Here is a 23,558-nt window from a genome sequence, read left to right as displayed (position 1 = left end):
AGAGTCAATACTGCAAATGTTCCCAACATTACAAAATTTTATCGGTTCAGTTCATATACTTGGAAAAATAAAAAATATATTGCATAGATCACATTTGAGAAGAAACAATAAAACAAGACTCTACCCACCCGGGTACACACATCCGCAATTTACAAAATAACGAATTCTTAAATACATTGCTGCAATATTAACGTCGGGCAGAGAACACTACAGCACCACGTCACACTACGACGCCGCACGATCCATGGCCATAAATAATCCAACCGCACTATAACACATGATGTGCCCTTGACCCATGACTAAAGCACCCGGTCACACGCCCTGAGGCAGATTCTCGTTATCTAGATTTTGACATCTCATAATTTGCATAATAAAATAAAGGAGTTTCCAAACTCTAATAAAAATTAAGAAAGCTGAAAAAGGTAAAAATTGTGATAGAAATTTGGTGCCATATTTGTGCCAAGTACAGTATGAATTGACAATCGGCAGCAAAAGGAGACTCCAAGGATCAGCAGTGCAGAAATTAAATCAATGCAATTAGGTCATTTAATTTATGGGTGGAAAGGTAACATGATCAGTGCAGCTATAGGTCCCGGGGTGCAAGAATTGGTAACGTGCGCCAAATTATTAGGGAGGTCACTTAGCATAAAGTGGGGACCTGCAACCAAGGCCACAAGCAGGCGGAAATGCTGCTACAAAATGGATAGAATTCTAGCAAATCACATCCTGCAGAGGAAATGCTGCAATTTCCAAAACCATTGAATTTTTGGAAATTGCAGCATGTCAATTATACCTACGGAAACACTAGCGGTTTCTATATAGGTATAATTGAAGCCAAAGTCCACAGAAGAAAAAAGTGTTGCGGGGAAAAAAAAACGTGATGGGGCTTTAGCCTTAAGGAGGACCTTTCACATCCTCAGGCACATGCGGTTTCATATACCGCTAGGAAACCAACAATGCGATGAATTCAGTGCAGTCAGCTTTCCTGTTATGTTCTCTGGGACTGGAGATATAATGGCACTGATGTCCGCCCACTGTCAGTAGGACGTTCCTGACAGTCTAGCTGGGCTGTGAGGGACACCTCCCTGACTGGACTCGTACATAGCACTCTACTGTCAGAGGGAGCGTTCCTTACAGTCTAGCCATGACACTAAGCTGTGAGGAACACCCCCGACTGTACTCGTCCTTAGATTAGTACTGGAGGGAGGAACACAGTATAGTGTTATGGACAAGTACTGTCAGGTAGGGAGTTCCTCACAGCTTAATGTCATGGCTGGGTGGTAAGGAACACCCCTCCTGACTGTACTCGTCCATAGATTAGTACTGGGGGGAGGTATTCCTCACAGCTCAGCATCATTCCTAGGCGGTAAGGAACTCCCCCCCCTTTGACCGTACTTAGGACGAGTACTGTCAGGGGAAGCATTTGTCCCAGCCCAGCTAGACTGTCAGGAACGCCCTTCTGACAGTGGACAAATATCAGTAATGGTCCCAGTATCTCCAGCCCAGAGCACATAACTGAATTCAACGCTTTCTAGCGGTATATAAAACTGCATGTGCCCAAGGACATGATATGTCTTCTTTAAACATAAATTTTACAGTCATGCAACTTGAATGGCTAACATCCCAGGTAGGTTTACACTGCTCTTGTTTACTATGTAGAGAAGTCAGCCTATTCACTACCAATAGTGCGCCTAGGAAAATAATAGTCTGTGCTAAATGGCCAAAAACAACATGGTGAAAACCAGAAGGCTTCACTGCGAACAGCTGTGGTATTTTCATATGGTTTCCAGTCAAAAACCACACTTCAAAACGACACCAATTTGTGGTAAGACTGCAAGACAGAAACCGCCATGTGAACTTTATGCTACGTTCGCACCTGGGTCTCTATTTTAGTTCAACGGACAAGAAATACAAGAAAACAGATCTGGTCTTTCAGAAACAGACCCAAGAACCTCATTGACTGTAAAGGGATCCAACTGTTTTGCATCTTTTTTTAAAGGGATCCTAGCATTGGATACCCTTTTTTCTGAATAACACGTAGGAATAGCCTTAAGAAAGGCTATTTGTCTCCTACCTCTAGATGTCTTCTCCGCGACGCTGTTCAGTAGAAATCAGTTTTTTTGTTGGTATGCAAAGGAGTTCTCTAGCAGCACTGGGGGCGTCCCCAATGCTGCAAGAGAACTCTCCAGCGGTGCCTCCATCTTCTTATAGAACGCCCTCTCCCTTCCAATCTTCTAGGCCTCTGGCAGAGCCGACTGCGCATGCCAGCGGCCACAAGAAAATGGTCGCTTACTCAGTAAGCTGTGTAAGTGGCCATTTTCTTGTGGCCGCTGGCATGCGCAGTCAGCTCTGCTCGAGGCCTAAAAAATTGAAACCCCGAATGGAAGACAACGTGGGAAGAAGATGGCGGCGGCGCTGGAGAATTCTCTGGCAGCATTGGGGACACCCCCAGTGCTGTTTGAGTGCTGGGGACCGCCCCCAGTGCTGCGAGAGAACTCATTTGCATACCAACGAAAACCCAGATTTCTACCAAACAGCAGCACAGAGAAGACATCTAAAGGTAGGAGACAAATAGCCTTTCTTAAGGCTATTCCTACGTGTTAGTCAGAAAATAAAGGGTATCCAATGATAAAATCCCTACAAACTCGACTTTCATCCGTTGATTCCAGTTAAAGGGATCCTATCTATCCATCAATTTTTTATGGAACTTGGTCTGAGCCTGGATATGACCCCAGCCTTAGGAAATTGTGTTAGCATGGCAAAAATCTGCAAGTGGATATCAAAATTTATTGAAAAAGGTTGCATTTTGGCAACTTGTCCCTCCCCCCAATCATTACACAAATGTGCTATAATGACAGCTCATCCTTCAGATTTTTACTGTAGAGGTAGAAATGGTCCGTCCGCACTTTATTTAGCATAAACCAGGGCAGGGAGAAAGGTCATGGGATACAAACTTCTGAAACACACAACAGCACTAGACAAGCCATTTGCATCGATAAATGTACAGGTAGCTCGGACCTGTCCTAACCGTGTAAGCCAAAGAGGTCCTGATCCCTGTTTTACAATAAAAGGGATCGGAAAAAATTGTAAATCTGCCCCATTCAGGAAATAACGGATTCAAATTCACCTGGGAAAAGTCGCAAGCATTACTAGGTACAGTGACAACCCACCTAATAGAGGGTTAACCTGCATTACACACAAACCCCCTATTACATATACAAAACATGAATGCTTAGCTAAGAATACTGTAAACCGCGCCATTCTTGCAGATGTGCATCGTTGCAGATATTTGGTTAAAAGCAAATGTTCTCTATTGTCACCACTCAAATGCATTAAAAAATAGACCTATATTTTTTTTTCTCTATTCCAGCACCTCCGTTTGCTACCGTGTGTGTTGTAGGCACTTTGGCAGTAAAGGGGGTGAATAATAAGTTATATATAACTTCAAGAAACTTGGGGAAATAAAAAAAACCAAAAAAAACAAAACAAAACTGTCCAGAACAGCGGTCAGGAAGCAGTGGCCCCATCCCACTCCACAAGATACTGCACCTTCCCATCAGGGGTTACTCGGCGAGCCAAAACACGGTATTTTTCGCCGCACGCTATTCTGCCAGCTGCCCCAAAGTAATTGGTGATTGAATTCTTCAGGTGATGTAACTGCAAGTCATGATCTGTGCCATTTTTTACTAGATCAGTGTTAAGTCCAGTGAGCTGAGAATCCTCTTTCCTTTCGTCATTCCTTCCGTTATCCGAATTGTGAGCTTGAAGGGCTTTTCGAGGGTGACGGCCTCGCTTTTTAGGTGGTGGGATAGTGGTAGACCAAGAACGTCCTGTGCGTGTAACTCTTCTCATTTCTGATGGAGGACTAAAAGAAAATACAGGGAATGGTCTAAAAAATTAGGTAATACAAATGAAAGAAATAAAAAGAAGTATGAAACAGTGGGTATGGATGGGGGGGGGCCTCAAAAGCCGCTGCTCCCATTGACCTCAATGGGAGCCACTCACCTCTTTTTTCCGCTAGCTAATATCGGAAAAAAGAAGCGAGCTGCCCTAATCTTGCCACGGATTCGTGAGGCTCCCGCCCATTCTTTTGGGCCTAATCCATTGCGGGATGCCAGTGCACTGCAATGGCATCCCGTCGTGGCAGCCGCAACAGAACGTGTACATGTGGAACCCCGTGCGAACTAGCCCTAATAGTTTACATTCAGATGTGTTTAGTCCGAACAAAACCACCTAGTGAGCCTCACTACGAATCTCAGAATGTGCGCCCAACATATACTCATATCATAAGGGCATGGCCTAAAATCCCTCATGTATCACGATTTGGCCATAATCTTGGCGCTCATGTATTACAGTGTACGTTATATTGTATTTGCCGCTCAAGTATGTTTCTTTGTAGAGTCTACAGGCGCACACCTACCTGGGGAGACTGACTGAGGTAGTTTCTTTTGAACTGGCAGCTCCATTGGACTCTAAATCAGAGTTACTGGATGAAAAAGTGGTGACGTCCGCTTTCCTGAAACAAAAACAGGACAAACAGCAGCGTTACTGCAAAGCCACGACGGTACCAAGAATTAAAGTGTACAGTAGTAGCAAAGTAATCCTGTTTCTTACTTTCTTGGATCAGATAGGTCAAAAGGGTTCGTCTTCAATATTGCATCGCTCTCCATTTTCTAGGATGAAAAATAAAATGTATAATATTTATATAGATCTATAATAAAACCAAACACCAGAACTTCACTTGGGACAATCATTAATGTGACAAGAGCAGTGATAACCGGCAGAGGTATACAGCTACATGACATCCTGATTTTAACACTGCAAAGTTCCAGACACCTGGAAATCAAGTGAGATGCAGGGTGGAGAATGTGTGTGTCTCTGTCTGTGTCTCAGTAACCTAGAGGCAGAGATGGAATACTGGGGGGCAGAGATGGAGGGGGGACATGAAATAGGGCAGATGAAGGGGGATATGAAACTGGTAGAGAAATGGAGGTAGCTGGAGGGGGACCTGTCTGCCTCTAGAAGCCCCCAGTTTAATGTCACCCTCCAGCTACCCCTACAGTTTAATTGTTGCTTCCAGCTGCCCGAGTTTAATGTCCCCTCTAGTTTCCACCAGTTTAAACTAGGGCACCAGGAGAGGGACCTAATACAGTGGGACAGTTGGAAAGGAACATTATAATGTGGGGACATATAATGTGCGGGTGACTGTAGGAGGATTATACTGTGTGGGGTCACATGAAAAGATGATTGAGCATGGGCGAAGTTAACATAGAAGTGGATGGAGCTAAATTTGCCACAGCGCACATGGCCCTCTAGAATAGTTTCAATTTCTTATGCAGCCCGATGGGAATATTAATTGCTAGCGACCAGATTTAGGTATAGAAATACTTCATTAACTTCTTAACGGCCATCATGCAACTTCTGGTTGTTGTGCATGTAGTCTGGAAATCAGAAATTTGTGTAGCTAGCTGTCAGCGAAGGCCTGACTCTCCCCAGCAACACAAAAGCCTTTAGTCGTACATCGAGGTCAAAAATCGCCATATAGCGACAGCCTTACCAGACCCATACTTCAAACTTTCTTGCCTGCAACACTTCTCACCCATATATGTGGCAAAAAATTAATATAGAAATAATATCTATTGAAATAAGTTAGAGGACTTTTCATCACTTGGGGCACATACGGTTTTATATACTGCTAGAGAGCAGACAGGGCACTGTCTGCTTTTACGATCTGTGCCCCGGGTGAAGGGTTATTGGTGCCGACCCCAGTACTCTTCTATGGACGAGGACTATCAGGAGGGGAGGGGGCGTTCCTCACCGCTCTCACGGTACAGCGCACTGTCGGCTTTCTAGCGATATATAAAACCGCATGTGCCCCAAGTGATGAAATGTCCTCTTTAAGCAAGGCTCTAGTTATGTGCTGTACGGTTTGTGTCCCAAAAATCAGCTTTGTACAGAACACTAGTGTCTGAGCATTTGATATAACTTCATGCTTACCGGACATGGACTATTACAGGTGTCATTCTGTAAGATCTTTCTTCTGTGTGAACCTGGAGGACGACCCACCGGTTTCCTTTTCTTTACTTCAGTATTATTTTCCTCTCTAGAAGACGGAAGACGACAAACAATCCTTTTAACAATCATTCTTTGCATTAACTGTCCGGTCAGAGACATAATGCAAATATTTTAAAGCCCTGGAAAGCTTTTCTACAGGTGTACATATTATCTTGTCGGTAAATACACAAGTATTGTTATTGGTGTTGCAGTCTTATGAGCAGCTTCACTTCCACCACTTACTTTGTAACAGGCAGTAACTTCGATGACTTTCGGCCCTTGATCTTGAACTCGTGGGACGTGCTTTCTTCCTTCTCAAGTTTAACAGCAGCATTTGGAGGAACAGGAGGAACCCGAATTCTCAGACCAAACAAATGTTTCTTCTTCTTAATTTCCTTTCCAGACATGAACCTGAATATTGGAACATGGTTAAACCATCTGTGTTGCAATAAAGCTGGAGCCGTTTCAAAGCAGTGTCACAGTGCCCTTGTAAGAAGTCAGGACTACAAGGGTCATCCGAAATTTCTATGTACTAACAATAAACGTCACTATCACAGACAAAATCATCAGATCTTTAAAGAGTACCTGTTGTTTAATGATTAACAATGTATAGAACGTATTGAACAGGTTTCTCAATTTATCAAATTTTACGGATAATCCTTTACATCACGTTCACCAAATGTTTAAAGTGAGATGAAGGGATGGCCATGGTCACTACTGAGTGTGGCACAGTGCCAATACCTAAGATACAAGTTTTCCAAAGATTTAGGATTCGTTTCATAAGGCTATTCTGACGTGGTACCTACAAAAAAAATTATGTCTGACTGATAGGATCCCTTTAAAAGGGGTATTCCAGTTACAACAAATAACCCCTTAACTTGCTGATCAGTGGGCGACCCACAGCTGAGACCTACACAGATCAAGAAGGGTTCCCAGTTACGTCCAGGACACCAGGTTGTACAACACACCCAGCTCCACTCCAGACGTCCCCTTTCAATTGACTGGAAATCCACCATCTAGCAAGTTGTAAGAGGTAACTTGTAAATGGAATAGCCCTTTAACAATGGTTTTACAACCCAAACTTAATCAGGTCAGGAAAAAAAAAAAAAAAAAAAAAAAAAAAACTTACATAGTCTTATTTTCATTTAATGCATCCAGAATGTGCTCATATCGTTCTGCCTTGGGGGTGTCTGCCAGCTGGAAGAAAAATCACTTTCAATGCATATTCATTCTGTCTGTATTGATGTAATATGGTGGAAGGGCACAATATATAAACCACTTAACCACAGAAACAAGTTCAGGCAATAATCAGACACATGTTTGGGGGTCAGAGATTTATTCACAGACTGAGCGGACTCTGTATTAAGAACAGATCCCGAACCACAAGTTATTTTCTCTTACATTTACAGCCCAGGTCCTGGGTGCCCGAGATGTGCAGAAACTGAATGGTAAGTAAAAGCTCAGGAGTCAACTCTTTGCAATGAGCAGAAGGGGAAGGGGGGGCAGGGGAGAGTAAAATGATAAATTAAGTTAAAATTGGCGTAGTTTACACTCTTCTCTCATGACTAGAGGTTAAGAGGGTGACCTAACAGCATTTTCTACAATAATGATACCAAGTGTAACACAATAGTAACCGACTGCAAATCAATGAGTACGTACCTCGCCAGGATGCAGTAGATCCCAATTATCATTTATGTAGGTGATGAGTTCAAGTTCTGAATCAAAGTACTTCTTCTTATGAATAACACTTAGATTGTATAGGCATAGGTGTGCTATGTCTACCCTAGGAATCAAAAAACAAAACAATGGTTTCAATGTAGCCATATAATCCTTGACATTAATGAAATAAGTAGCCAGAGAAAAAGCAACACTCTTACAAAGAAACCTTACAATGTAAAGAAGATACCATCACTCATGGGCTGCGGCTGGTGTAGCAGCTCCAGCAACTTCACATAGTGGTAAGGTTTCTTGATACAAAGCCGTCCATTGTGTCTAGCCTCGGCCAATTCATATATATCAGGGGTAGAGAATAGAGATGAGAGAGTACTATTCGAAACGGTAGTTTCGAATAGCATGCTCCCATAGGAACGAATGGCGCGCAGGGGGTTAAGCGGCAGGACACCAGCCCCGGCTGCATGCATTCATTCCTATGGGAGCGTGCTATTCGAAATTACCGTTTCCAATAGTACTTGCTCATCTCTAGTAGGGAACCTTGAATCTTCAGCTGTAGCAAAACTACAACTCCCAGCGCGCACACTTGCTCTGCTGTGCTTGGATCCCCCATGGATTTATATAAAACCAGGTTTAGAAGGTCATTTAACAGTGTTAAAACTCAGACTAAATCTATCTAGATATCTTCCAACAGGCCACCATCTCAAACAGTCTATATGAACATTTTGCAGAGTTGCGTGGACAAGTAAGAAGTTTTCAGGTTTTTCAAGCTGCCCTTGGATCTGAGCGTCAGGGTTGCACTTTAAAACACAAGCTAACTTACCATCGTAAGGATAGACGTTTGAGGTATTCTGGTCCAGAATTACAGACTGAACAAATAAACGTATAAAACCTGAACAAAAAAAAAAAAAAAGTTAGAGTTCAACTTAAATAACGTCAAATAAAAGTCTCAATAGCACAAATCTTTATTCCATATAAATACTGTGGTCACACCTATTGACTTACAGGCCCAAGTCTACATTTAGCCAGTCTAGTACATTAATAGAGTGTTCCAGCTCCTATTTTTAGGTCCGGTATAAATACTCGCTCCTCCGTTCAGCCCCTCATCCAGTGGAGTCTCTGGTCTTTGTTGACATTCTGCCCCATGTGATTGACACAGCCAATCGGTGACTGTAGTAAAGCTCTGTTTAAAGCAGGTCAGAGGTCAGGGACTCTCAAGGACTCCTTGGCCAAACAGAGAGGGGAGTACAAAGGGTTTGCTATTTTTAATCCTAGCAGGACTTACAACTATGACCTGGAACACCCCTGTAATCCATGTATTACCAGCACTGGCAGCACTTCTATCCACTCCTCCTCCTTGTTCTATATATACAGAGCTAAATAACCCATTTAGGGAGCGTTCACACTACCGTCGGTGTCCAACATGTAGTGTCCGCTCAAAATCTGTCGCGGACACTAGATGTGTCCGTGACACCTGTCATTCACTTGAATGGGCATCGGGTGCGTTCTTTTGCACTCCGTGCCCGTCCTTCCCTGTCCGCAAGAGAAGATGTCCGACTTCTCAAGCGGACAGAAAAACCCTGCATGCAGGGTTCCTCTGTCCGCTTGCGAAGTCGGACATCTTCACCTGTGGACAGGAAAGGACGGGCACGGAGTGCAAAAGAACACACCCGATGCCCATTCAAGTGAATGACAGGTGTCACGGACACATCTAGTGTCCGCTCCTAGTGTCCGTGACAGATTTTGAGCGGACACTACATGTCAGACACCGACGGTAGTGTGAACGCCCCCTTAGTAGCTCTGCTTTCTCTTGTTCCCGGTGACCAAATACCGTTACTTAGTGACTGTTAAAGGCGACTGCCGGTGTCCGTCTGCGGCCTATTCGCAGGGAATTTTTTTTTTTTTCAGCCGGACACAGTCGTACATGCAGGACTTTGTGTGTGGATATAGAAAAAAAAACAAAAAAACACGGTTTCCCCACAGGCTGCAGTGCTCACTGAGACTTCCAGTGCTAGTTGCTGGCTAAGTAGCATGTGGATAAAAGCGGGCTCATTCTAAAACGACTGAGGGGATTAACATACAAAAGGTATGTGTGAAAGAGCCTCTCTAAAGGCTATGTAAGTATATGTTTAGTTAAAAATGAGTTTTCCCAATGATAGAGAAATAAAAATGCAGAAAATTGAACATTTTATTTTTCTCTTTGTGAAAGGATGAAATGTACCGGTGTATCCATCCTATGTTTATGAGGTTTACTGCAAACAAACATAAAATTGACACCTGTCAAGGCACTATCCTGTATGAAGTCCTTGCTTTATCTCTTACCTGTCACCATAAAGCATAGGTTTCTGCAAGCATTGCACACAAGCCTCGTGAAACCACTGTTTGCATTTGCAGCACTGCAGCATCTTCAGGTACCACCTTCAGAAACAAAACATTATAAAGGGAACTTAGAGAAAGGGGAAAACAGAAGTGGTACTTGTGTTCTTCTGGTAAAGGAAGGGGGCTATAAAGACTAGGAGCAGTGGTGCAAAAGGAGGATGGTGCAACTATTTTGAATATGGTGAATTCCTGGGTCACAGCACTACAGACCATATAGGCACAAAGGAATGATCACATGAACAAATCATCATTTTGCTCCTTTTCTGGACAGGAAACCCCTTCCCCACAAACTATTTATAGAGGGCATTCAATAAGGAATGCCCATGGGCAGGGTAAAGGTCTAAAAGGGACTGGAGCTGCCAGGACAGGCTTTGAAGGGAAAAGCCTAGCTAATATAGACAACCCTGCCAATCTTTGGATAGCTCATCATATGGTCTTATTTTTAATAACCAAACATATGCAGTTATGTATCGTATGTACTCACTCTCCTGGGCCGCCACAATAGCAGTAGCATTGCTGTACATTGGTCTTGTGACCTACATCCCATTCTAAGTCTTCCAAGTTATAGGGTAGCGTTTGTTTCATGGCTTGCAGGGCTTTGGCATTTGGACCTTTCTTGACGGCTCCTCCTCTCTTCAACAAAGCAAAGAAACAGAAAATCACCACAACTTATAGTGAGGATTAAAAATAAAAAAATTGGGTGACAAAAAAAAAAAATAAAATAAAAAAAAAATAAAAAAAAAAATATATAATAAACACACAAGGAACAATTAACACCCCAAATTTCAGATGATAGGAGGTAATATATATATATATATATATATATATATATATATATATATATATATATATCAGAGAGATTTTTGTATACAGTATAATATATAGCTTATTTTTTATTTGTATTTTAAACACCGCGCTCTCTGATGAGACAACTTACGGTAGTAAGTTTGGAAACATCCTATACAATTGCAAGGGCAAACAGTAAATAAGCTGTGACTGTTTGTCTTTCTTCTAAGAAAATAAGTCCACAATGTTCTACAGATTAAAGTCTTGATACATTTTACAAAGTTAACACCAGTGTTTTTCACCAATTTAGTGCCCCAAGTCTCCTGCATATACATATACCGTAGTTATACACCAAAATCCCATCTGCGTCACGCTGCCACTAGACGGCTCTTATTACAATTCATACATTAACAATACAGTGTAAGTAGGAAGGACATTGACTACAGTCTAGTAAACTTAGGTTTCCACGGTTAACTCAAAGATTATGCTTAATTCTGAAAAAGACAATGGGCTGAGCGGGCTGCTCAGGTTACGTAGAGCAAGTCCTTCCTTTCAGTTGCAGGGGGTTCTTCACAGGCGTTTTGGATGACCAACAACTTATGTAAAATAATCCGGAATGGTTGTCCTTTAGAGAATCTGTTAGAGGTTTGTAGTTCAATGAAGCATTTCTAGTAAATACAGTGTTCCCTTATTAACAATCGATAAAGCCCTACTCAGCTTATTCCACATACAGATGTATCAAGGTTAAGCCTTATAGGGGATGCAATATTTCACACATGGATCACTCCCCCTGTTACTGCAGGAGATGTCTGTCAAATGATCAGGCGGACGGGGCCTGCTGTGAATGTAAGACCCACCAAGCAACTCCTATGATTAACCAGAAGCTCCAGCCTCCCCCCACCCCAACTTAGTTCTTCAATGTGACCGGGTTACTCACGGTCACATTGGCAGCAAGTCACTTCACTGACTTATGCTTGGTTCACATCTGCGTTGGTATTCTGTCTGAGGGAGTCTGCATGGGGACCCCCCCCCCCCTCCCCCGAAAGGAATACTAAACATGGACCCCATAGACTATAGTGGGGTCCGTGTGCTGGCTGCACAAATCAGGTGGACAGGAAAGTAGATTGTGAAGTACTTTCCTGTCCGCATGTTCCCTGTGGAGATCTGGCGGCAAGCACATGGACCCGATTATAGTCTAGGGGGTCCGTGTGCTTTCACTGGCACACCACTTGCAAATGTGTTCGTTATTCTGTTCAGGGGAGGGTTCTCATGCGGACTCCCCCAAACGGAATATCAACACAGATGTGAATGAGGCCTTACTTTCAGTCCAATGGGAAGTAACCACGTCAATCACATAACTGGTGCAGGGACCCCATTTAGTTTCTCAGAAAATACCAAAGATACACGCTGACATGGAGAGTCAGAGCTAGTTCAGATATAGCCTTACAGGGGCTGTATTGAAGGGTGGACAGATTTAAAAAAAAAAAAAAAAAAAAAAAAAACAAAACACACACACACACACACACACACCAAATTGATCATGGTCACACTGAGGATCAAATGACGTATGGCATTTAGCATTTATGGTCCTCTTTAAATGTTTGGAAAAAAAAAACAACCATTGATCTGATCCCCAGGACAGGCTTTGGTTAAATTTGTATGGAATTGGGTTTAGTTTCTTTTGTATTTAAAATAGTTTTACAAGGACTAAAATATTGATGACCTATCCGTAAGAAATTGGCTATACTTCTACATCACATCTATGTCTGCTGGGGTTCTGGTGACTTGACTATAAAAGCCATATAGTAAGCAGCAGTACCCCTTCTATCGAAACAATGGAAAACTCTAGAGTCCTGACTAAGACATAAGAGACAGGGTGGAGAGGAATCTGGAAAACGAGAATAGAGCCTAAAAACAAGGGGCAACACGGTGGCTCAGTGGTTAGCACTGCAGCCTTGCAGCGCTGGAGTCCTGGGTTTGAATCCCGCCAGAAACAACATCTGCAAGGAGTTTGTATGTTCTCCCTGTGTTTGCATGGATTTCCTCCCATTCTACAAAGACATACTGATAGGAAAAATGTACATTGTGATCCCTATACGGGGCTCACAATCTACATAAAAAAATTAAATAAAGCCTAAAAACGGAACAGCGAATGAAGTCATGTGACAGCGTATAAAGGCGATGGAGCCAGTAAAACTATCATGGGCTTACTCTCATGTCTTCAGCCAGAACCACAAATCCATGCCGTGAACTTACAATGGCATGATTTCACTCGCCAGGGCCATGCATTGCATATTTATGACTGATGTCCTCGTGGGGTTAAACCCAAGCAGACAATGACATTGGCAATAGAATAGTAAGCAAAAACAACTAACCATCAATCAGATATAAAGGTGAAATATACGTCATTCTGTAAATAGAAAAAATGACAAAAACATTTAAAAGCATAAAATCCACTGTGTTACCAAATCCATGCACAGTTCCTGTATACCTTGGTTGTTGTGGCGAACACGCACTGCCGACACAGCCACTTCTCATCGGTATCAATCACGCTGGGGTCAATCTTAGGAGTATGGCAGAGCTGGTGGTAACCTAAAAACAAATCCCATAAAAGGTTATTGTTTGGGGGGGGAGGGGGGGTGTTGTTTCTACAGAAAGGGAAAAAAAAAAAAAAAAAAAAAAAAAAGTCTTCCTATCTAGTTGTACCCAACTAAAAGGAGTAAAGTATACAACAAGGGCAGAAACACAGGGCATAATATGCTCATTCAACAATCACTTCTTACCATGTACTTTTATGGCCACTCAGCTGTTTCTGTAATGGCCATATAGCTGAAATTCCCCTCTAAGGGCTCGTTCACACAGGGCAAGAGGGGGAGGATTATGGCGCTGAAACCACGTCATAATCTGCCCCCACACAATAGAGGTCTATGTAGACCGCCAGTTTACTTTTTTCCATGAGTGGCATGTTGCTGCTCACGGAAAAAAGAAGCGAGCTGCCCTTTATTCAGGCGGACTCCTCGGCTGATTCAGCCCCGACGTCCGCCTCACGGTAGCACCCTCTGTTGTCGGCCCATTCATTTGAGCCTACTCCGGAGGGGGAAGACGTGACTGTCGGAAGCCGCAACAGTCGTGGCAGGCACATTTTGGCCCTCCTGTGACGCGGTTCTCCGTGTCACTCTGAGGACCAAAATCCGCTCCCCGTGTGAACGGGGCCTAAAATGGGCTGTTCCATAAACAAGACTTTACAGAATATAGGTTCAGTGTCCGATTGTGGAACCCAAACACTGGGACCAAAAGTGGAAGTCCCAAGTCCATACTTTATGGGACACACAGTAAGGCTAACACTACACACACACTAAAAAAACAACAAAAACAAACAAAAAAAAACACACACCATGGCAGAGGGGTTTTGCCTTCTCCGCACATGACCCTTCCTGGGAATAAAGATTAAGGGCTTACGCAAAAAAATAAATAAATTCAATTAGAATTAAGACATACAGATGATACAGACCTTGCCCACACTTGTCACAAATGACAATTTCATTTGGTGCTTCAGAATATTCCTCCTGACATATTGTACAAACCATTTCCCCACTTTCTGTAGCTCCTAAAACAAAGAAGGCACACATTTAATCTTAAGTCTTAGCGCAAGATTTATCCCCCTCCCATCATGTGCAATAACCATAAAACATTTACTTCTGACAGACTCCTGTTGACATTCATGTGAATAGAGCCTTAATGCCCTGTTCAATCGATTGCCAGGAATACCAGCGTATGCAATGTCACCCAGGGTTACACAATGCATAGGAGTTTATTCCTAATCACATCTGGCCAGTCACTGCTATAGGCATTACCATTGCACTTACCCGTCTGAATGTCTTTCCACAGCACCCAAGATGTGGAACTATCCTCAAATAGGATAAAACAGCTCTGGTGAAATTTATCTATCTGTAACAAAAAGAAAAACGATTTGAGAACGAGTTGAGGAACAGGCATAGAAAAAGGCAATGTTGTAAGTAATTTATACATTATGCGGTATGGAGAGAGTAGTCAGCATATCAAAGGGGTTCTCCGGTTTCTACCACTGATGGATAGGCCATCAATATTTGATGTGAGGTCTGACATCTGGGACCCTTGCAGATCTGCTCTACTGGGGGCGGTTTTGTCCCATAGATTTCACTGGGGCACTCGGAATAGAAACAACATGGGGAGCCGCGCTCTGTACAGCTGATCTGGACCCCACAGATAGGCCATCAATCGTACAGACTGGTAGTAACGCATTTCTTTTCCCAATATTCTCACAGTGATTAAAAGGGAAACTGTGCTTTGACCAATGTTCCTGAGTACAGTAAACTATTCTTAGGAAATTTTGTGTTGCGGTCTGTGGATTCCAGTACATGTGTAGTTCACCAGTGTGTATGTTGCCCGGCTTCTTCTGCGCACGCACTTGGCCTTGCCGCACAAGATTTTCCCCCAGGCACATTAGTCAAAGCAAAGGGGCGGTTTGGGGAGCCTGATACTATTGCTTAAAGGGGCTCTATCAGCAAAATCATGCTGATAGAGCCCCACATATACGTGAATAGCCGTTAAAAAGGCTATTCAGGCACCGTAAATGTTATATTAAACTACCCCCCCCCCCCCAGTTTTAAAATAATAACCTAAAAAGGAATGTTATCTACTTCCGGATCCTGCACGCTGGGCGGGCATTCAGGATGTTTTATTTTAAAACGGGGGGGGGGGGGGGGGGGGGTAATTTAATATAACATTTACGGTGCCTGAATAGCCTTTTTAAAGGCTATTCACGCATATGTGGGGCTCTATAGAGATAGCTGATAGAGCCCCTTTAACTCTCCGCCTCCTACAAAACCAATCTGCAAACTAAATAAAATTTGAGACAGCACTGGGCTTTTTATTCTGCTTTACAAGGCGCACATTTGGTTTGTGAAGGACGGCTGAAGGGTTCCCTTTAAAAGAATATCCTGGGACAATTTTAATTAATGGACCATCACTAGCACCCTTATTACTCTGGTGACTGTCCACAGCGTCGTCGTCCCCATCTGCAGCTCTGTTGCATTGAGTTGATCTTATTTATGACCTATCCAGGAACTCCAGCACTCCTGTCCATAGGTTAGGTATGTAATTGAGGCTATAGGACTGAGCTATAACAGTATACATAACCTATGGACAGGTGTGACACTGTTTTAGAAAGATTTGCCAGATTTGTTCTAATAATAACTAAACTCTTTAACCACTCCAAATATTGTTAGAGACTGGCATAATTGCAATTGCATGATAAAATGCCATTGTCTCAATATTGTCTTGTTACAAGCGTCAGCACTTAAGATGCAGATACAGGCACCCAGGATACGGCCACACAAACCAATTTTAACCAGCTAACTTTGCTGCAAATATGCAATAAATCCACCATAAGCAATGCATTAGTTTAGATCTGTGGTGACATGATGCAGTCTGCAACGCAAGTCAGTCTCCATGGTGGGTTTTAATATAGCCTGCAAAACCTGCAGTATATCTGATCCATATAGACATACACTTAAAAATCATCTCCCCGCGAACGGAAACTCATTTCTTGCGCTAGAATCCCGACAGAGATAGTCGTCAGAGCAAACGACAAAATGCGCGCAACCGTTACCTTTTGGATAGTTCCAAGATAAAACAATCCATCTGACCATCGTGCTAAGACATCCTGATCTTCCTCAAATTTGCAAGCTTTTCTCTTAGTCTTCTGTCCATGCCGTACAGGTGCTTTAGTCAAGGACTTCAAGGCCTTCTTATTTTTTTGGAAAGGGGATCTTTTAAGGACCAGTGAATTGCCTACAGCAGTTGCGTCTCTTAAGGAGAAAAAGAGAGAGACAATTATCAGTAGAACAATACACACAATGAAAAAATAATTAAATGTATTTCTAAAAAAAAAAAAAATCAACTGAGAAGGGGAAAAAAGAAAAGTAGTATGTTATCCGTCTTGTGAGAATGTAAGGAGGCAGGATACATGTAAAGCCGCTGATAACAGTTTCCAGCCCTGGCACAGACCATCTGATGTTATTTGTGGTCATAGTACATGGCCGGCATCCTGTTTACACAGACACGTCAGAAGGTCTGCACCGCCATGTTATATCCATCCAGCTTTACCTCTGACAATCCTGGGTATGGATGAGAACGTCTATTAGATTCTCCCATCAAGTCTTCATCGCATTTATCATGTGAACGGTCTAAAGACAGAAGTAAGGACCCCAAATCTGGGCAGCCCTTAAACAAGCATTGTGGCATACCTTACAAGGTGTCCCTTCAGCCCCTTGCCAGATGTGTCTAGAAGATGCTCATTCTCTACCACCACTGAGATAAACATGTACGCTCGGCTGAGCATGCATGTTTATGACAGAATTAGGACACAAAAGCTGAACAAACCTTTAGTCCAAAGTCATTTCATTCAATATGACATTTACTAAACGTGTGTGGTCATCTCTCAGCACCACTTGTAAGTTTCTAGGCACATCGGATACCTGGCTCTTGGAATCTGACTGGCAATGAACTAGAAGACCATTTCTGGTGCAGGGATGCTGCACAAACCTATAGTCAATGTATGTAAGAAACCTCTGATATTGATACTGCATATATATATATATAACCCATTTACATTTTTATGCACATCTAACTATAACAGAAGCAATAGCTAAGGTTCTGTTCACATCAGCGTTAGAGCCGTCATCACAAATGATGATATAAATGAGAACGACATGGCAGCTGAGATGGGCTCGATGCCCTTATGCCAAGGCTTTCAGAAATAGCCGAATGTGCCTTCTCTAGGCTGTTACAATAAAACTCATCAAAGGAAATAAGAGTTACGGGCACAGAACAGTAACTGATGCTGTTTCCACAACTCCTAGCCACCTCTATGGGAACAGACTTGGGTCAGTGTTGTACAATAGCAGGGTTTGGCTGTTTCTGTAACTCCTGCCTATTACAAGTTAAATCTACATTTTCAAAGGATTAGCACAGAGAACCCAACCTGATCTTAAAAGGTGAACCAAACTACAGGATGATGAAGGCCCAGATAAGGCTCTTTTCACACCAGGTTGTTTGTTTTTAACCTCCATCTATTTAGCAAATAAATAAAATGGAGACAAACGAACAGAAGTGGATCAGACTTTTAACACTGATGTCTATGTAAAGAGATGGTCACCCGTTTGCACTAAGCGGCTACAATATATGTGATCTGAATAGAGCCGAACACCACAATTAATATATACATATATTATATATAGATAGAATAGCCACTTTATTAGATACACCCATGTAGTAGCGCTTTAAATCTGTTTTTGGCAACCTAACATCTACAGCTGGCCAGCAGCGAACGGCATCTAGATATCTGACAACTGGTCACACAGACAAAACGGTGGGACTGGCCGACAAAACCAAACAAGGATAGACAGTTTTAGGGACAAGGCATCTTCCTACACAATAGTAAATGGTGCAATAAGCATCAAGAACCATAATCTAAATATTTATGTATCAAAATGTAAATATTTATATTTGAATACATATGTATTATGTAAATTACACACAAATAATAAATAATAATAATAATACAATCATAGTTGGAGGTAAATAAAAAGCAAAAACACAAAATGAAAAAAAAAAATAAATAAATAAATAAAGGCAAATGAAAATGGTTTATTCAACGCACACTTAGGTAAAGATCTATGCCGTCCATTCTGGGAGGAGGAATAAAAAGAGGAACTTATCTCCTGCAACAAAGGCAGAACAAAGGCTGCAGCAACCTGGCTCCCAGCAGGACACAAAGAGCTGTTGTCCCTGCCCGAATCTGCGCCCGAGCCCCTCATTCACCCTGCATGACCCGATACTCCTAATAACATACAGACTACATACGTGACCAACAAGAGCCTCACACTACAGAATAAATAACGTCAAAATGTAACTGTAATATTATAAAGTAACAAAGCCCTGGACTGGCTACACGAGTGTGACAAATATTTATGGGACTGTATCCAAAGGTTTGTGGTTAGAACACAATGTATCTGTTTGGGATATGAGCTGCAACCCAATAAACACACTGGGTATGGGTAATACATAATAATAGTAAATATAGTAATAAAATCCAGTTACTAATTGCAAATGTTGATATTAGCCAATCATAGATACAATGTATCGAGTAGATATGACAAAAGTAGCGATTATTCTTCATTGCAATAACAAAGGAATATTAATATTGTAGCGTTATTTCCTATTCTATAAAGGACTATTACCAGAGATCATTCCTATCATAACAAATATGAAATTGCACTGACTTATACTCAATGCTTCTGTCAGAAAACATCAATTAACATCAACGCTTAATGTCATTTGCATAGAGTTAATTAATTATTATTATGGCAGAGTTGGTAAACAATTAGTATTAGGAAGAGGTCTCTGACTATGGAAGTGACTGGTCACAATGGAAGCCATAGCAGCTGCTAAGAGGCAGGTAAGGGAGGTGCTGGACCTCAGAGCTAGCACTCTACATGGTCACATGACAAAGAAACGCCTCTGTATATTCAGACCACGCTAACAGCTGCATAGAGAACCAGCAGCTAAATACCGCAGCGGTACCGCACCCACAGAGCAGGCCCCTCAGGTCACCCCCGGCCCGCTCACCTCATTCGGTCACTTCAGTGGTGCAGAGCGCCCCCCACAGCGAAATCACAAGGCCGCACAAGCAGGCGGTATCCAGTAAGTCTTCAGCCCCGGCTCCCTCTGCACTGAAGGGAGAGACGGCTCCAGGTGTCGGCCCCCAATTCACATAAATACAGCAAACGGCCCGGTTCGATTACAGACCTTCGCCATTTTGGTTTCCCGCGGAGCACGCAATGCATTGTGGGGGTGAATACAAACACTCTTCACCAACGGCCATACACCTCCATAGAGGGAGCAGCAGGGCCGCGGTCACGTGAGGGGGCTGTGACTACCGCGCCGCCATCTTTGAAAGGGGCTAAAGAAATCCCTCCTGATTGGACAGCGGGGATCAATGTGTTCTTGTAGGAGATTTCCGGTGACCGCACAGGGTGTGGCGTAAGAAAGGGACAATGGTCGGTCAGCTGAGTGCGGGGACGCTTCTTTTTTAGGTGTATGCACGTGGTATAAGCAGGTTTACTGGTGAAAAACAACAACTACACCAAAAACCGCACTAAAAACGCATGCCAATATGGTTTGCATGTATTTTTACTGTACCTATATAAGTCCCTACCCCACATAGCAGGCCGCATCAAAAAAGCAATGTGGGAAAAAACATTCCGGTTTTTCCTCTTTGGACTTTCTCCTTGTATTCTAGCCATTGGTGGAATTGAAATACTGCGATTTCCAAGAGCGCAAGGTTTTTGGAAATCACAGCATTTCCGTTGTGAGTATTTTTATGCAACGTGTGGATGGGATTTGCTAGAATCCACTTTACTGGGACTGTAAAATTCTACCATTAAAATCACATCTTTTCTTGATAACACGTAGGAATAGCCTTAAGAAAGGCTATTCTTCTCCTACCTTTAGATGTCTTCTCCGCGCCGCCATTTGGTATAAATCCCGGTTTTCATCGGTATGCAAATGAGTTCTCCCGCTGCACTGGGGGCGGTCCTCAGCGCTCAAACAGCACTGGGGCCGTCCCCAATGCTGCGAGAGAACTCTCCAGCGACGCCTCAATCTTCTTCAGGAACAGCCTCAGGAATGGCTAAGTGGCCATTTTTCTTGTGGCCATGGACATGGGCAGTCTGATCTGCCCGAGGCCTAGGAGTTTGAACCCAGCTCCGGAAGAAGACGCGCAGAGAGGCAGTTCCTGAAGAAGATGGAGGCGGCGGAGTCTGTCATATCCTGCTGATGTGGTTTGTGTAACATCAATAAAAGAGGCTTGCCTTTTTCCCTTTAAGCATAGGCCACTTTTATGAACTGGGAAAATCTCTTTAAGACCGGGGCCCCACGGGCCGGAAACGCCGCGATTTGCCCACGGCGGAGACACCGTGGGAAAAATCGCGGCATTATACAGTATCTGCAATGTGGATGGAATTCATGTGAATCCAATCCCCACTTTACGGAAGAAATCGCAGCGCGGACATGCTGCGATTTCCAAAACCGTTGCAGTTTTGGAAATCGCAGCATGTCAATTATATCTACGGAAACCCCAGCGGCTTTCCCGTAGATATAATGGTAAGAGAAAGTCCGCAGAGGAAAACTCCATGAACTTTCTCTTCAAAGCGTTGTGGGAAGAACCGCAATGTGTTCCCGCAGCGGTTCTCCCCTCAGCGCTTTAGCACTGCATTTACAGCCCGTGGGGCTTTAGCCTAAGGCTGGAACCTCACGTAGCGAAAACGCTGCAAAGTAGATGGTATCCTGACTATCCTATCCACACACTGCAGAACATGTACAGCAGAGACCTGGACCTAATGCCCAAGATCAAACTCCAATCTGTTCGCAGGCATTGCTACATGTCAGCAAACCCCCCAAAGTGAAAACTTTCCCCTTTTCGGGTTGGTCCTGCCACCCCCATACCTTTGATATTGCAGGACAGTCCCTGTGTGGTGAGGTCTGGAGTGCTGCCCTGTGCTGTTGGTGGCCTGGATCCTACTGAACATGAGAACACAGGGTCAGGCCAGATCTAAGCAAAGCTCTTTGTCCCAATCAGTCAGAGGTGAGACGGGGGATGGGGGGCAATCCTGTGTACAAGAGGAGTGACTTTTTGGAGCAATGAGTGCAGTATTGATGCCTTCGGTGCTCCAAAGTGCTCATCTGTATATTTGAAAAAAAAATTAATATCTCAGGAACAGAGCCTCTGAAAAGGAAGGGGAAAAGCTATGGATTCAGGAGGACCTGAGTAGTCTAACAGTGGGATTGGTTTAAGAAGGTCGGAGTTGATGACTGACTATATTTCATTTTCCAGAGCAGAAATTTGATAGAATTATTACAATTATTGTGCTGTTCCCTTTCTAGCCTACAGCTGTCGCTGTTGCTACAACTTTTGATACAGACATATATTTAGAATATTAAAGTGATCCTCTGGAATAGTATGAAAAAAGCCTCTTTCCAAAAGGAGGATGCACACCTCCCTCCAAAATGGATACTTACCTGTTCTTCTGTAGATGTAAGTAGGTGTGACCACTTGACGTTGAGATCCTGGGTAACAGCCAGTTGTCATGAGTACCCCAAAATCGATGCAAGAAATAACTCTTCAAATCTGCTTTTGTAGCTGAGATGAAATGTCAGATCTTACCAGGACACATTTTTGTGTGCTACAAAAAACACAAGTTTTATCATAAGGTTCTGTGGTGTGACAATGAGGATTTCAGCAGTGTGATGACTACAGGTAAATGGCATAAGAACTAGAGATGAGAGAACACTGTTTGGATCAGCCGATCCGAACAGCATGCACCCATAGAAATGAATGGAAGCACCTGGCACGGCGACCGGCCGCCGGCAAAGTGTACGTGCCAGGTGCTTCCATTCATTTCTATGGGTGCGTGCTGTTCGGATCGGCTGATCCGAACAGTGTTCGCTCATCTCTAATAAGAACCATTGAGGAGTTTTAGACCGGGCCCCACGGGCTGGAGACGCCGCGATTTCCAACGCGGGAAAAATTGTGGCATTGTACAGTACTTGCAAAGTGGATGGGATTCATGCGAATCCAATCCCCACTTTGTAGAAAAAATTGCAGTGCTGACACTCTGCGATTTCCAAAACCGTTACGGTTTTGAAAATCGCAGCATGTCAATTATATCTACGGAAACGCTGGTGGCTTTCCCGTAGATATAATTGTAACAGAAAGTCCGCGGTGGAAGATTCTGTGAACTTTCTGTTCAAAGCGCTGTGGGAAGAACCACGATGTGTTCACATCACGGTTATTCCCGCAGCACTTTAGCTCTGTGTTTCTGGCCCATGGGGCCTTAACCTTAGGCCCCACGTTGAGGAAATGCAGCTTTTTCTGTTGCAGATTTTGCTGCGGTTTTTTCACATGGTTTTCTTGCTCCATTTTGCTTTTAAGGCTAAGGTCCCATGTAGCAGGATGCAGCAAAAAATTGTTGCAAGAAAAAATGCAGCAGAAACGCATTGTGTTTTTTCCCCGCAGCACTTTTCACAGAAATTTTGCAGACAGTATTAGCAAATCTGCAGCCATGTTCATCATTTGTATTTGGTACATGGCTATTCCCTAACACAAGATATAAACTGATATGTGCACAGGCTAACCACATACTAAATACATGCACTAGTGATACGTTTGCAGGGAGAGACTGACTGACATGGGTGGTGATTGTACAGCTCTGTTTACATTGGTGTTCTTAGGCTGATGTCAGCAATCCCACTTGTGTAAACAGAGTCTAATAAATACCTGATGAACCTTCTTAATGAGGGCCATCAGGATTTGTCAGGCATAGCTATCAGAAACCATAACACTAGTGTGAACAGAGCCTGGACATTTGGAGAGCTCTCTTGTGTACTAAAATCTGGATCATACGTCTTGGATTCAGTTCTTACAATAAAAGAATGATAGGCATGTTATAAGAACCACAGCTGAGCTTCCGGTCTAAATTCCCTTGAAAGTCTTACACTCTAGTCCCAGTTAAGATGATTTAGCAAATAGCTCAGTATGGATGTGGTGTACTATTTCTGCTCGTAAA

At 43.1% G+C, this 23,558-nt stretch overlaps 1 protein-coding gene across 2 annotated transcripts; it reads right to left on the bottom strand.

Moving 5' to 3' along the window:
* Window positions 1-2,541: 2,541 nt before the first annotated feature.
* MTF2 (metal response element binding transcription factor 2) lies at window positions 2,542-19,777 on the bottom strand. Of its 2 annotated transcripts, XM_075286566.1 has the most exons (15): window positions 19,561-19,777; window positions 16,541-16,739; window positions 14,757-14,838; window positions 14,402-14,497; window positions 13,382-13,482; window positions 10,589-10,737; window positions 10,048-10,143; window positions 8,549-8,617; window positions 7,714-7,837; window positions 7,184-7,251; window positions 6,298-6,465; window positions 5,998-6,103; window positions 4,615-4,673; window positions 4,421-4,516; window positions 2,542-3,865 (listed from the first exon to the last, which is right to left on the bottom strand). In XM_075286566.1, exons 1-15 carry the CDS (start codon window positions 19,563-19,565, stop codon window positions 3,508-3,510), a joined length of 1,776 nt encoding a protein of 591 aa, XP_075142667.1. In that variant the 5' UTR covers window positions 19,566-19,777; the 3' UTR covers window positions 2,542-3,507. The 2 variants fall into 2 exon arrangements, with proteins under 2 accessions (XP_075142667.1, XP_075142668.1); XM_075286567.1 differs by lacking the exon at window positions 19,561-19,777 and having other exon boundaries at window positions 14,757-14,834; window positions 16,541-16,699.
* Window positions 19,778-23,558: the final 3,781 nt, after the last annotated feature.

Source organism: Leptodactylus fuscus, chromosome 9 (genome assembly GCF_031893055.1).
Source record: "Leptodactylus fuscus isolate aLepFus1 chromosome 9, aLepFus1.hap2, whole genome shotgun sequence".
Classification (NCBI taxonomy): Eukaryota; Metazoa; Chordata; class Amphibia; order Anura; family Leptodactylidae; genus Leptodactylus; species Leptodactylus fuscus.
Note: the sequence above shows the minus strand (reverse complement) of the source record. Positions and strands in the feature narration are given on the sequence as shown.